The following is a 13453-nucleotide window of genomic DNA, read 5'->3' as shown; positions in this document are numbered from 1 at the left end:
ATTTCTGTTATTGCAATCATCAAGCAGCCCCCGAGAAGATTTGGAGACTCAAACAGCTCTTAAAAAGGATATGAGTAACGGAAAATGTAAGACGTGTTGTGTATTATTTCAACTCTGTAGTCACATACCCGCATTTACACTGAACCAGTTTTTGGTTGCTGTAATCATCCCTCCCATGCTAGCTCTTATTAACATGCTTCAAATGGATTATTTGAACTTAGCAGAGGTAATCAAATCAAGTCTTTTAAGTAAAACAATCCCTCTTAGTGTTTTTTGCTGACCTGCAGTGGATGGATAACTCATGAATATGGACAGTGAGTTTTTTTCCCACCATCACTTACCATTAGGAAGTGATCTTTTAATGGACACCATGAACAGGAGGACTGTTTCAGTGCACATATGCTGAACCTGATCGCTGGTTTAAGACACACTTGAAAATGTGTGAACCTATTCTTTCATCACTCTCAAACAAACCACACCAAACTCCAAAGTGAGTATGAGGACAGGATGAATTGAATTCCTAGATTACGATCCCTTGAAATATTTTCCTCCTTCCCTCTCATTAAAATCAATCCATCAAGTGCAGGTGTTTATTTGCATCGCAGGCGACACTATTTTTGGCCACAAGTACCTCTCTGCCCGGACATACAGTAACACTCATAATGAGCTGTGACATTAAAGGAAGTGAACCCATCTGCTTGGCGGTACAGCTTGCCTAATGGCAGGAACAATCAGTTATGATGAACAGTGCCTGTCTGCTTCTGTCAGCCCTCTAATACCCTTAACTGTCAGCAGATAGAAAAGATGATGATGTACTGTGTCAGTGTTAAATCGGAGCAACCATTTTGAAATATATTAAACAAAACAAGAGGCATCAATTCTAACAAAGAAAATGTTTTATTGTTGTTAAGTTAACATGATGTCATGGTTTACAGCATTGGTCAAAACTAATGTTATATTCACGTCTGCAAAGGTTTGTTCTGAAAAAAGCTGCATCTTTGCTACAAAAGTCAGAATTTCTATTTAAATCAACACTAAAAAAAAACCCAAACAAAACAAAACAAAACAAAAAAGAATACAAGAGCGGGCTGCATGTTAATGGGGGGAGGAGGGGTTGTGTGGTGGAAGGTGAGGAGGGGAGAAGGTGGGAGGCACATGAGAACACGCATCAGTGTGTCCTTGGCGATGAGCACAGAGACAGGCGGCTTCAGCGTAGCACCACTCATGAGCGACAGGACCTGTCGGCACGGCTACAGTCGGCAGGGCCTCCCAAAAAAAAAAAAAAGAAAATCACAAAGCTGCTTGGTTTACAGTTTTGAGATGTGACGTCCATCCATCCATCCTTAGATGCAGCCTCCTTTACCCCAACGTCCTCCACAAGGGTTCCTGGTCCATTTCTGTTGCAGGTTATCTTCCCAGCACTGTCCTCCGCCTCGTGTCTCGCTCTGCTATCAGTCAAACACTAGAGAAACTGGCTGGTGAATTTGGAGGAGAGAGGTTGGTGGATTAACTGGAAGCTGGAGGGCAAAGGTCGAGTCAGCTTCCAAACACCACTTCCAACCCAGCCTCCGTCCCTGTCACCTCTGCTCGACAAATGGGAATACCCAGACACGTTCTGGTGTCAAAAAATGATGATGTCTGTTATCAGGTTGTGTTCAAGAGACAGAATATGCCACCGACTGAATGTGTGGTGGATAAAAAAGGCTGCAGAAGAGTCGAGGTAAATTCATGTAGGAAACTTTAATGGCCCTACACACTCAGTTGTTCCCACTTATTCTGCTGATCAGACTTCTTCTCAGGACTTTGATCAATGAATATAAATTGATTGCTCAAAGAGATTCAGAGAGAATTCAGGCAAAGGCTTTTACAGGTGAGATAAATGGATCACTGCAATTTTGCAGAAAAATTTGCAAGACAATTGGAATGCTTTTAGTGTCATTTTGGACTCTGCAGTGATTTCTCCTTTATTGCCTTTCACCATCTCTGTATGTCTGATTATGCAAATGAACCCTGCTCTGTTCTTGTGGGCTGTCAGGCTTTGCTTAGTGGACTTTCTCTGTGTCAGACTAAGTTACATGCAGAACACTGCACCTATCTGTAAAGTCAGTTCCTGGCCACAGTGTCTACACATTCAGAGCGGCCGCAGCGGATCTCAGACAAATCCCAGCATATCGCTGTCCAATTCAAACCAGAGAACAGGTCTAATCAGTAACAAGAGAGACTATTTGAAAACACTTTTGCACGTGTGCAGGACCTTTAATACATGAGGCGACACCTAAGCAGAGATGGCTGCCGCTGCAAAGGAATGAAATGTAAGATAGCACCAGTCGAGGTTTAAAAATGCGCCCAGATTCACCTGTCATCCTGCCAAAAGCTGCTCTAACATACACAAGTCTCTCGTCCCCCTACCTAAATCCAATTCTAACATCTGCAAACCCCCGACTCCTTCTTGTACTTCCCTTGCAAAATTTCACATACACAATAACCACATGTCAACCTCCACCACGCTACATATTAGCTGAACACGACGGCTACATTTCAAGGCCTCCTCTATGGCAGCTAATCTGAAACAATGTTAAAAATCTGGTCTGTCAGTCTGAGTTAGAATTAAACAGATTACCGGTCAATTCCTGTAGTTGTTACGGCCTAGAGCCAACTCAAGCTAACAGTGGAGCTGTACAAAAAGTTAAACATGGATGTTTTTGGCAGAAATTGTAGCGATGAAGTCTCAGAGTATCTTACGGTTATGATATGGTTGTAGGACAGTGGACAGATTAATCTAATGATGACGATGAATGTAGAGAAAAATTAAATGATGTAATGACTGCTTTGGGGTTTGGAAATTTAAAAAAAATGTAATTCAAAATCCTCATATTTTGACTGAGGATGAGATGGGAGAGCTGGTTGTAAAACTTTAAGGAAGATCTTTGTGTTCAGTGGTTGATTCCTTAATGATCTGGAAAAAAAAAAAACAAGAGATCAGAGTTTAAAAAAAAAAAACAAATCTCTGGTGAGTTTTTGTATTAGTCTAACAAGGCATCAGGTGTGGAGAGCCACAGTGAATGATTGTGAAAACCTGCAGAAGGGTTCAACATTGCCCTCCAGAGGGATTGGGTAAGAGGTGCAATGTGCAGATTGGCCTGCTTCACTGTGAGTGTTGTTCTGTGAAAGCGCATACCTCCCCATCTCTGGTCTCCACAGTTCGAACCAGGATGCTCCTCTTCACGTGGGCCTCTGGGGTTTTGGTGTCCAGATTAGTTTCTAGAGTATGAACAGACGGAGTGAGAGAGAAAAGGGGAACATTCATTGCAGTGCAGTGGATGGTCGTTTATTATCTTCTGCTTAAAGGTCATTTTACTGTGCCTTCAAGTGCTATCACATACAGTAATTACAATGTGTTAAAAGGATGAGGATGTAAGAGTCACCCCCTTGGGAATCCAGCAAGAAAGGCCAGAATATCCAGTTTTCCAAAATATAACATTGAGGGGACATCTGGACAGTCACCACATCTGGGTAGCTATGACAATTCTTATGGGTATTAATGGTGTCCAGAGGATAGTTAGGCTTCATTTTTTCCCCCTATTGGGCTAAAATTTCCAGTTCACCAAGACTTATTTTTATCACAATATATCAGGAAAACTAATGACAGAATTTCCTACTGTTTTTACCAACCCCCAACCTTTTCTATAGTCTCACCATCAAACCAGAATTTCTACTTTTCTACGAACAAATATTATCCAGATAAACTGATTGTACTGATTTTGATCCCCTTTCAAATTGTATGTAAAAACAAAAGCAGCTCGATCAATAAGGGGAAGAAAAGACATGGGTCACAATTGATACTGACCTCTAAACTGCAGGTTGGAAAAGCTCTGAACTGGAATAGTGATCCTGGAGGAAACAGATAAGGAACCACAATATCATATATACTTGTTTACATTCGGTGCTTGTGTCATATCCAACCAGTCCCACCAGGCTCTGGCTCACCTGCTCTCCTCTCCCTCCAGCAGCTTCCTGTAGGTGGCAATCTCAATATCCAGGGCCAGCTTGACGTTGAGGAGGTCCTGGTACTCCTGCAGGTGCCTCGCCATCTCCTCCTTCAGCGCCTGGATCTCTTCCTCCAGACGGCCCACCGAATCCTGGTAACCAGTGCTATCCATGGCGAAGCGGTCCTCCATCTCCCGGAGCTGACGTTCCAGAGACTCGTTCTGAAGGAGGAGAAACAAGACGTGAGTGATGAGCTGAAAATCCAGTAATGAACACCAGCAACCAGCCTCTGCTGTATTTGACTGAGTTTCACTTGATGTTCTACTCAGATTCTGCTGCCAACACTAACAATTTTAGTTTTACTGCTTCCATTACTGCGTCCTCTGTCACTACTATTGTTACTACTACCCCTGGTACTGCAAATCTACCCGTAACTACCACTGTTGCTGCAACTACTTTTTCGGTCAGCCTTCTTCTTCTGCTGCTGCTTCTATAATTTCTGTTACTGCTTTTTACCATGAGTATTAGCACAGTTGCTTCTCCTACTTGTGGCTCTCCAGCACAGTGGTGATCACAAGGTTAGAGTCAGCTTTAAGGTTGTTTGAAGATGTTCACTGAACAGTGCAGGACTTGCAAACCTATTTTATAGTTTCCCAATTTTTGAACACTGCAACTGGACAATGATCCTTACATGGCAGCTAGCATAAGGCTAATTATAGTCCATTAGCATGTCTTAAAGTTACCACCAAGTCATGTAAGGTGGTGTCATCACTATAGAACCAGCTGATCAATCACCTTTTGTGGTTGTGCTCAAACTAGTAAAATGATATCTGTGAATTTTTATACCTCTATACTAAAGATACAAATGCATGACTGATTATCAAAAAACATAAAAGTTTTATTGGGGTAGTTTGGTCCCAACAGCAACTTGTTACACTGCTCACCTGATGTGGATGTAAACATCCTCAGATCTACTGTGATAGAGCCACTGTGTTACTGCCCTCTGACTGCACTGTAATCTTACGGGGTCAAATTCTCTCATTTGAATCACAAAATGTAACTGAATATGAAACAGAAGAAGAAGAATCATGTCTCATCACAGATGGCAGACACTGATTGGAAACGAATGATCAGATAATACAGTGGCAATGTTTCACACGGTCTTTTCTGTGGTTTGGAGGACTTACTGTCCCACGGAGAGCTTCCAGGTCACAGGTCACCACTTGGATCTGGCGGCGATATTCGTTTGCCTCCTGCTTGGCTTGGCGCAAGGCTTCAGCGTTTCGATTGGCTGCATCTGTCAGGTCAGCAAACTGTGTGCAAAGACAACAGTCCATCAGCCTCTAAGTCTGTGCGATGTCCTTTGCTATATATATATATATATATATATATATATATATATATATATATATATATGAGTCTCCTCATTTAACTGTTACTATTGTATCTAATGTTATTTGATGCTGTATCACTCGACTTCTCAGTGCTATATACTTCATAAAAGGCATATCTGATATCTATATATCTATCTTCTGACCTTGGATCGGTACCAGTCCTCTGTCTCCTGCATGTTTGAAGAGGCCATGGTTTCATATTGGACCCTGATGTCTCTCAGAGCAGCAGTCAGGTCTGGTTTGGACACATCCACGTCAACATGCACCTGGTGGGCCATGATCTGATCCTGTAGCTCACGTAGCTCCTGAGGTCGGGACAGGGTATTGGAAAAAAGGTTAAGACCAGAGTAAACATTTAAATGCGTTACACAGATGTGATTAAAGAAATTGATTGTTTATATTATGTTAATTAACAGTAATTATAGTTAAAGTTCACTCACGATCCGTCTTCTTTTAGTTTTATTCTTACCTCCTCATGAGTCTTCTTCAGGAAGTCTATCTCATCCTGCAGGGCATCGATCTTCCTCTCCAGCTGGACTCGGTTTAGAGATGCCTCATCCACATCCTATATGCAAACAAAGAGGCACGTAGAGGAATGAGCACGGACAGTCAGATATATTGAATGTCTAAACTATTTAGATCATGACTCCAGGAAGCAGAATTACCTGTCTGAAGGCATTCAGATTGTTCTCTGCATCCTGTCGGAGGCCAAGCTCATCTTGCAACCTGAGTAAATCACAAGAAGGAATAAAAGCTTGAAATGAAGATAGAAGACATTATATTGACTTACATTCATTTCCTGGAGACTTACTCTAACTGTAACTGTAACTACTACTACCTCTAACCCTAACCCTTACTCTAACTTTACAACATGTCTTTAACTTCTCACTTTAAAAATGTAATGATTTACATTATGTAGACTTGCTTTTTGTCCCCATGTGGAAGACAAGTCCCCATAAACAGACTTAGGTCCCCACAACATCAGAAACACCTGGCCCACAAACACAAACACACACACCCACACACACACAAACACACACAACAACAACAACAACAACAACAACAACAACAACAACAACTTATTTCTCTGCCAATGTTCATGAAAAATCCCGTGAACAATATTCCAGTTTTTTGTAGTTTATTTGTTCACATAATTAGCAAGATTTTTCAAATGACTACAATATCCAAAGTCTTTTTTTATGTTTGTTATGTGCATTTGTTCTGTTGAAACTAATTCTAAAACTTAATAATTCCTATATTCATTGTTACCTATACTATATATAACTCAATTCTTTGGGACATTTTTAATTAACATAAACTCTAAAACAGTTTTAGCTTTTTTCTGGCCGCCTCCTTCATGAGAAACAAATGTACAGTATTCTGAAATTCAAATGAGACTTTTCTGTATAATAAAGAGTCAAACTGTGAGGACTGAAAACATACTTCAAGCATTTTGATCAGATTTTACTGTGAACTTCAGAGCTGCTCCCCGTGCTGCAGGGGACGACGGGGGCTCAGCTGAAAGGGCAGCTTACGCATCATTACACATTCACTCCAATATAACAGCCAGAGGCCTTTCCCACGGGATGGAGCTCACACACACATATACACACACACGCACCCCCCCCCCACACACACCCCACACCCCACACACACACACACACACACACACACACAACAAGGATATACACGCCCAGCCTCTCACACAGACACACAGCACCCTGCAATCCATCTGCCATACACACAGAGTCATGGAAACATAAATTCTCTGACTTGGAGTAACATCTGTACAGTGTCACGCAGAGTTTGCTGAATAGATCGGTTCGAGGAGAGAAGTAGGAAGCACAAAAGTGGTGACCTTTGACCTTCTCAGCCACAACCATCACTATTCACTCTGCGTCCTTTGAGAGGACCAGCAGCTGCGTGGTAATCAGAGGCCAGAAAGGCGTCTGAAGTAAACTTTCAGGGTCGTTCAATCACTCACTTCCTCGACTAAATTAAATTATAGATTCACGCCACTTGTGCACCTTAGGTGAAAAACGCTGGATATGCAACTGGAGGGAATAGTTGTTTTGGAGTAACAGGAGACAAGAGAACATCTGCCTGGCTGTCTGCTCCTTTTGTGAAGGGCTACCATTGTGTTAGCCTCATTCCTCCACACTCAATGCGACGAGGGGTTCAGTCAGGATCAAGTTTGTAAAGAGGGATCCAGGAGTAAAGCTAGGGCAGAGCACAGTGGTCTGCATTCCAACCAATCAGAGACAAACCAAATCTGCATATAAATGCATTTGTAATTTAAAAAGAAAACATTCAGCTATGCAACAAACCTGTCTTATTTTACTCTGAGAGACTTCAAAGCTAGTCTAACTGAATGAATCTTTCTTCCTCTGGTATTTGACAAAATCCCAAAAACAACCAATGCACAGTACCAACACTGAGCCAGAGCCAAGTTAAACAAAGCCTGTTGTCTACACATGTGTGAGAAACCAGTGACGGTGATTTACATTTTATAGGTGGTGCTACTTTGCTTTGAACCGACAAGATGCAAAACCCTCGTAAAACTAGAGTATGAAAAATCACACTAGAGTGGAAGCTGAAACTAGAAAGTCAGTGTATAAAACCCATGTACACAGAAGAAGGAGGGTAGAGCTCCTCCTCTGTCTTTTGATTGGATAATTTAAACTTTGTCTTTATGTTAATAAGCTCATTGGTCATAGTTTGTAGCCTTAATGAATTGTTTGTGTCTATTTCTATTCTTAACATATAAAAAAAATTGTCCAAGAATCTTTCTGCATTTATACTTTATCTCAGATTATATTATTTTCCAAGGAAACTTACTGTGTAATAGTTTTGATGAATGTTAACTTTAACATAAGTGTCACTACTTTTATCAGCAAAAAGTACAAATAAGCTAAATAGAAATTATTCTTGCCAATTTGTAAAACACTAACAGCGAAGAAGAGACAGAAGATAGATTTTACCACTGTGTGCATCACATCAACCCACAGGAGTCCCGCCCTGTTTACTCCTACCTCTGCTTGAGGGTTCCCACATCTGCAGCCAGATTGTCCCTCTCTATCTCCAGCCGAGCTTTGCCAGCAGTGAGACCGTCCACCTGCCGTCGCAGCTCTCTCATCTCCTCCTGGTAGATGTCTCCAAGGCGGCTGGGCTCCTTCCCCTTCAGCTGGTTCAGTTCTGCCACCAAAACCTTGTTCTGCTGCTCCAGCAGGCGCACCTTCTCTATGTAGCTGGCAAATCGGTCATTCAGGCCCATCATCTCCACCTTCTCATTGGTGCGAGTCTCCTTGTATTGGGCCTTCATCAGGGAGTCAGCTGAGAAGTCCAGTCGGTCCCCGGGGCTCCCCAGGAGAAAGGCGGCGTTGGTCGAGCCCAGGGAGATCCTGGATACGGGGCTGGAGTGGGTGAGGTTGCGAGGGCTGCCATGCCAGGAGAAGCGGCTGGAAGGAAGGCTCCCAAGTCTGACTCCTGAGGCACTGGAGCCCTGAGGCCCGAAACGCTTCCTGTACGAGGACTGGACTCTCTGACTCTCCATGATGGGGACTGAAGCTCACTCGGGGCACAAACAGAGCTTTTATAGAGGCAAGAGAACCCCCCAAGTGCAAAGCAGAGAGGCCACAGGGTGGGGCAGAGAGAAGGGAGGGTGGCAGGCAGTGAATGGGACAAAAAAGGGAGAGCGAAGGGGTGGTTTACATGACACTCAAAAAGCTGTGCGCCAGGGATTGTCTGTGCTCGTCCACTCAACTACAAATGCTTCTTGGCTTTCTCCCCCTCTCCTCTCTCCTCCCTCCTCCCCGGCCTCTGACTCACTCCCTGTCTCACTCTTACTTTCACCCCTTTTTGTCTTTCTCTCTTTCTTTCTGTACCAACTGAATGAAAAGGAATTTGTGTGACAGGGTCTGGCCACCAATTCAACCTGACCACACATGCGCTTTCACAAAAACAGAAACAGAGTTTGATCGAACAAAGAGATCTTCACTCTAATCAGAGAAAGTACCAGCAGATTGAGAGATACGCGGATGAATAATACTCAGATAAAGAGTAAGATATTAAATGTGGCACATGTAGGATATAGAGTCCAACACATAAACCTGCAGGATTTAATAAAAGTACTTTGGGTCCCACTGTGTGAGGGGACAAAAACAACATGTAAGACAAAACCTCAGAGCTGTTGTCGCTCCTCTTTGGATCACAGTGCATGACACAGTTACATAACAAGGACGTAACAGCTTATGATCGTTCAATAAATACCTGCTTACTCTAACGGGAATAATTTATCATAAAATTTGTTTAATCTTTAATTAAAATCACATCTGTCAGTATTACTGTTTTGGTCAAATAAACAGATGAGAGTCAATTCATTTCCAAGGAATTATGTCATATGCCAAGTATATTGGGGGGGACATTTTAAGGCTTTAACAGAAAGAGTAGTGAGCTGACAGGAAATGAAAGAGAGATGCGAAAATGATCCCCAGGTAATTGTAGCCCAGACATTGTGGTTCATGGATCCAAATCCCACATAGTATTATTCCATATTTAGTTTATTATTTGGGAACACTTTCCATACACCATGGTCACAGTAGGCAACTGGCATTACCTCAAAAGTTAGACTGTGAAAACATGTAGCTTGTAGTAGTGAAGCTGTACTTTGTGCAGTTGATTCACAAGATAAATGTGAGGCTGCTCATATGAAATAGATACAGCAGGCTCACACTGATTTATACAATGTAAGCAACAACAGTTACGAAATGTGGATCATATACACGATTTTATAACCAGGAAGTCGGCTGTACTCTGTGGACAAGACACGTTTATGTGTTTATGTACTCATTTGTACATTTGTTTGACCATGATGCAGCAGGAGCACATGCACACTTCTACTATAGCAGAACTAGAAAGTAGCCAAGACTCCAGCGAGACTGAAGGACTCTGGGGTGTTCACTATGTTTGGGTGATTAGACATCTTATTGGCTCCAAAGACAGATGGATGGTAGAGGCGGGGGAGAGTGGGTTCTGTGGAGGGAGGTGGGGGTTCAGACCTAATCTGAACTCTAGGAGGACTAACAGAGGCTGCATTACAAAACCATTTTCATCCATTACCTTGACGACGGCAGGGCCGGCTACGTCAGAGCACTTCAGCTGATCTTTCTCCGACTTCTTTTTGAAGATGATGTGACTTGTGGAGATGAGATTGTGACCGTCTGTCTGCAAGTGTTCTTCCCTGAAGACAAGAATGAAAAATGAAAAGTCCTTCGACATAACTGCCGTCACAACAATTATATTCTTAAAGACACTGTGCTTTACTTCACATTTAGCTTATTCACTCGAAGAATGTTTACTTTTATGGAGCTAAAAAAATATTGCTAAAAACATCAATAAATATTAACTGTTATATAATAAAAATTGATGTAAAAATAAATATACACCTTTATACTTTTCCTTTATCCTCTAATCAATTCCTCAAACCTCAAATCAGTTGATAAAATTACTCCTCTATTGTATTCTATCTATTTATCTAGCTCATTTTATTTTTCAACTCAGTGTTCCTATTTATTTGTCAGGCTCCATAAACTTTACATCACACTTAATAATGTTGCAAACCATCCTTTTGTGTTTTGGGATCAATTTTTTCCAATGTATTTCACAAGGAACAATAAATGTAACTTTGACCAGAAATAAACCAGATGTAACAGTCACTGTGATGGATTATGAAACATAAAGCTTTCCAGATATGAATGGAAATCAATGGTTGCCTGTTAGTGGGAAACGGCAGGAAACTCCACAACTGTAGCTACAACATGCATTTGAAAAGTTTCCAGCAAAAATGTAAAGTTTAATTCCTACATTATTTGGAATTAAAATGTGCAGAAACACTGGCACAGTCATTTAACTGCCTTGTTGCTACAGGTAGTGAAATCACAACAGCAGCAGGATATAAAGGTCCTCTTTGTTACTGGGTCATCAAATCACAGGGAGTGGAAACCGGTGGTACTGGGAGGCAGTGAATAAAGCCCTGGGTGACTCTACTATCTGGCTTCTGAGTGTTGTTGCTTTTGAAGAAGAAAACAACAACACAGTGTCTTGAATTCCAATTGGTCTCGGTTAATAGAGGTTAAACAAGATGGCACACTGTAAGTCTGGCAGAGATTTGTTGATTTAAAAGGCTCCGTCTCTAAGGATTAATGGCAAGGTTGCATCATTAAGGTGACACTAATTGTTTAGGGCCCTCTGGATTTTTCAGACAATCACGGCCGTTGCCTCAGATCTGGTCACTGAGGTAATATGTCCTGAAGATTAAACATCCACACGGAGAGAGAGGGGAGAGGGGCGGTCCAGACCTCTCCCTCTCCAACCCTCCCTGCTGCTGGAGTCAGAGGAGGGCCAAGTCAAACAGCTGATTCATGTGTCGAACATGAGGAGACCCTCTCATTTGCTGGACTTACAGGGGAAAGGGGTGCGGGGCAGAATCTTAATGCTTTCTGGACCCAGACTGATCTCAGGCCAAGGCATCATGGCTGCCAGCTAAACGTTTGACAGAGTAAAACTCAACGCTCGCTTTGTGCTCTGGCATTTTACTCCCAGAATCCCCAGTGTGAACCTCTCCGCTACCATCCTTCAACCCTGCTGATGGATGAATGTACATGGCCACATACCAAAGTGAATCCTGACCAACGAGCTGGAAATACTGTTTCAGCTCCACCTTCGTCACTACATCAAGGATGTCTCTCCTGGACAGGGTGTAAATTAAACGAGGGGCAGGCCTTAATCAAGAACAATAACTCTTGGTTTTAACATTGGCTTTCTGAAACACATCTCAAAGTTTACTCCTAAGGCCTGTACTAAAAGAAACAGGATTATTTTCAGCCACTGTGTTACTTTTCATTTGCAAGAGTATCTACAAATTGCACTGTTGGAGGAGTAAAAACAGACAGAACAAAGGAAGCAGGAGAAAGGACACTTTCACAAAAACATGATGCCAAAAAGCTTGAAGTGATCAACATTTAGAGAGAAAGTGTTGCAGGTTTTCTTGAAACACAGACGACGTTGTCTGGTATCCAATATTGAAACGATCACCACTTTATTGGTATGTGTGAAAATGATTTTGGAAACTGCATGATTTAATAAAAAAAAAAAAAAGTGGAGTTTTGGAAATAATTACTTGTTTGGCTGGTGGTGCTTAGTCCCTGATCATCACCGAAATAATCCAAATGATCCACGTGACCGTTAGAAAACAACATTTATCGAAAGTTAAACCTTCTTCCTCAAACGTTCTCAGCAGTCTTGGTCCACCCCAACTTATTATGCCTGAGTAAAAGTCGTCTCAGGATATCTCACTTCTCTCTTGTTAAAGACAAAATCAAGTTTGTCCATATGATGTGACGTATCATGAGTGAAATAAGCAGTCAACACTATGACTGCGAATTTCCACCTCACAACTGCATGAACCAATGACAGTCTCATAAAAGCAGATTCAGACAGCCAGGGATTCATACGTAACATACCTAAGGAACCAATCCCGTCAACCTGTGGGGACGAGGGGCGGAGCAAAATAAACCTGAAACCTTGTCCGTACTGAGAGCGAGAGTTTGCATTAACACAACCACTAACACTGTGACAGCTACCGCCAGTTGCGACAATATAAACAAACAACAAACAAATAAAAGATGCTAACTACGCCAACCGTTCTGATACGTCTGCTAATCGCCGATTTCGGTGTGCAACGGACTCCTCATCGGAGTCTGGTTCTGACAATACAATTACTGAATGTGCAACACTCATCCCCCGACACCTATATAGGCTGAAATTAGGGTCCAAATGATTTTGAGTTTGTAAAGTAATGTTTACAAATAATAGCACAATGCATAGCACTTGGCATTTTGGAGCTCATTTGTGCAAACCAGTTGTTGGATGTACCTAAGCTGTATCTACTCAGGTGCAGGTACATATTTGTGCATGTACTGAATTTTAATTTCATGCCACTTTTTTCTTTAATGGTGCACTCACACTGCTGTTTTCACTTATTTGCCAGATGTCTGACCCTCCTGCTGCACCTC

The 13453-nt window shown here is 42.1% G+C and overlaps 1 protein-coding gene across 1 annotated transcript; it reads right to left on the bottom strand.

Moving 5' to 3' along the window:
- Positions 1-878: 878 nt before the first annotated feature.
- Positions 879-9082, bottom strand: gfap (glial fibrillary acidic protein). The gene is made up of 9 exons (XM_056402357.1): positions 8414-9082; positions 6047-6107; positions 5851-5946; positions 5525-5686; positions 5175-5300; positions 3988-4208; positions 3848-3891; positions 3179-3261; positions 879-2956 (listed from the first exon to the last, which is right to left on the bottom strand). Exons 1-9 carry the CDS (start codon positions 8932-8934, stop codon positions 2915-2917), a joined length of 1356 nt encoding a protein of 451 aa, XP_056258332.1. The 5' UTR covers positions 8935-9082; the 3' UTR covers positions 879-2914.
- Positions 9083-13453: the final 4371 nt, after the last annotated feature.

This window comes from Seriola aureovittata, chromosome 17 (assembly GCF_021018895.1).
Source record: "Seriola aureovittata isolate HTS-2021-v1 ecotype China chromosome 17, ASM2101889v1, whole genome shotgun sequence".
Taxonomy (NCBI): domain Eukaryota; kingdom Metazoa; phylum Chordata; class Actinopteri; order Carangiformes; family Carangidae; genus Seriola; species Seriola aureovittata.
Note: the sequence above shows the minus strand (reverse complement) of the source record. Positions and strands in the feature narration are given on the sequence as shown.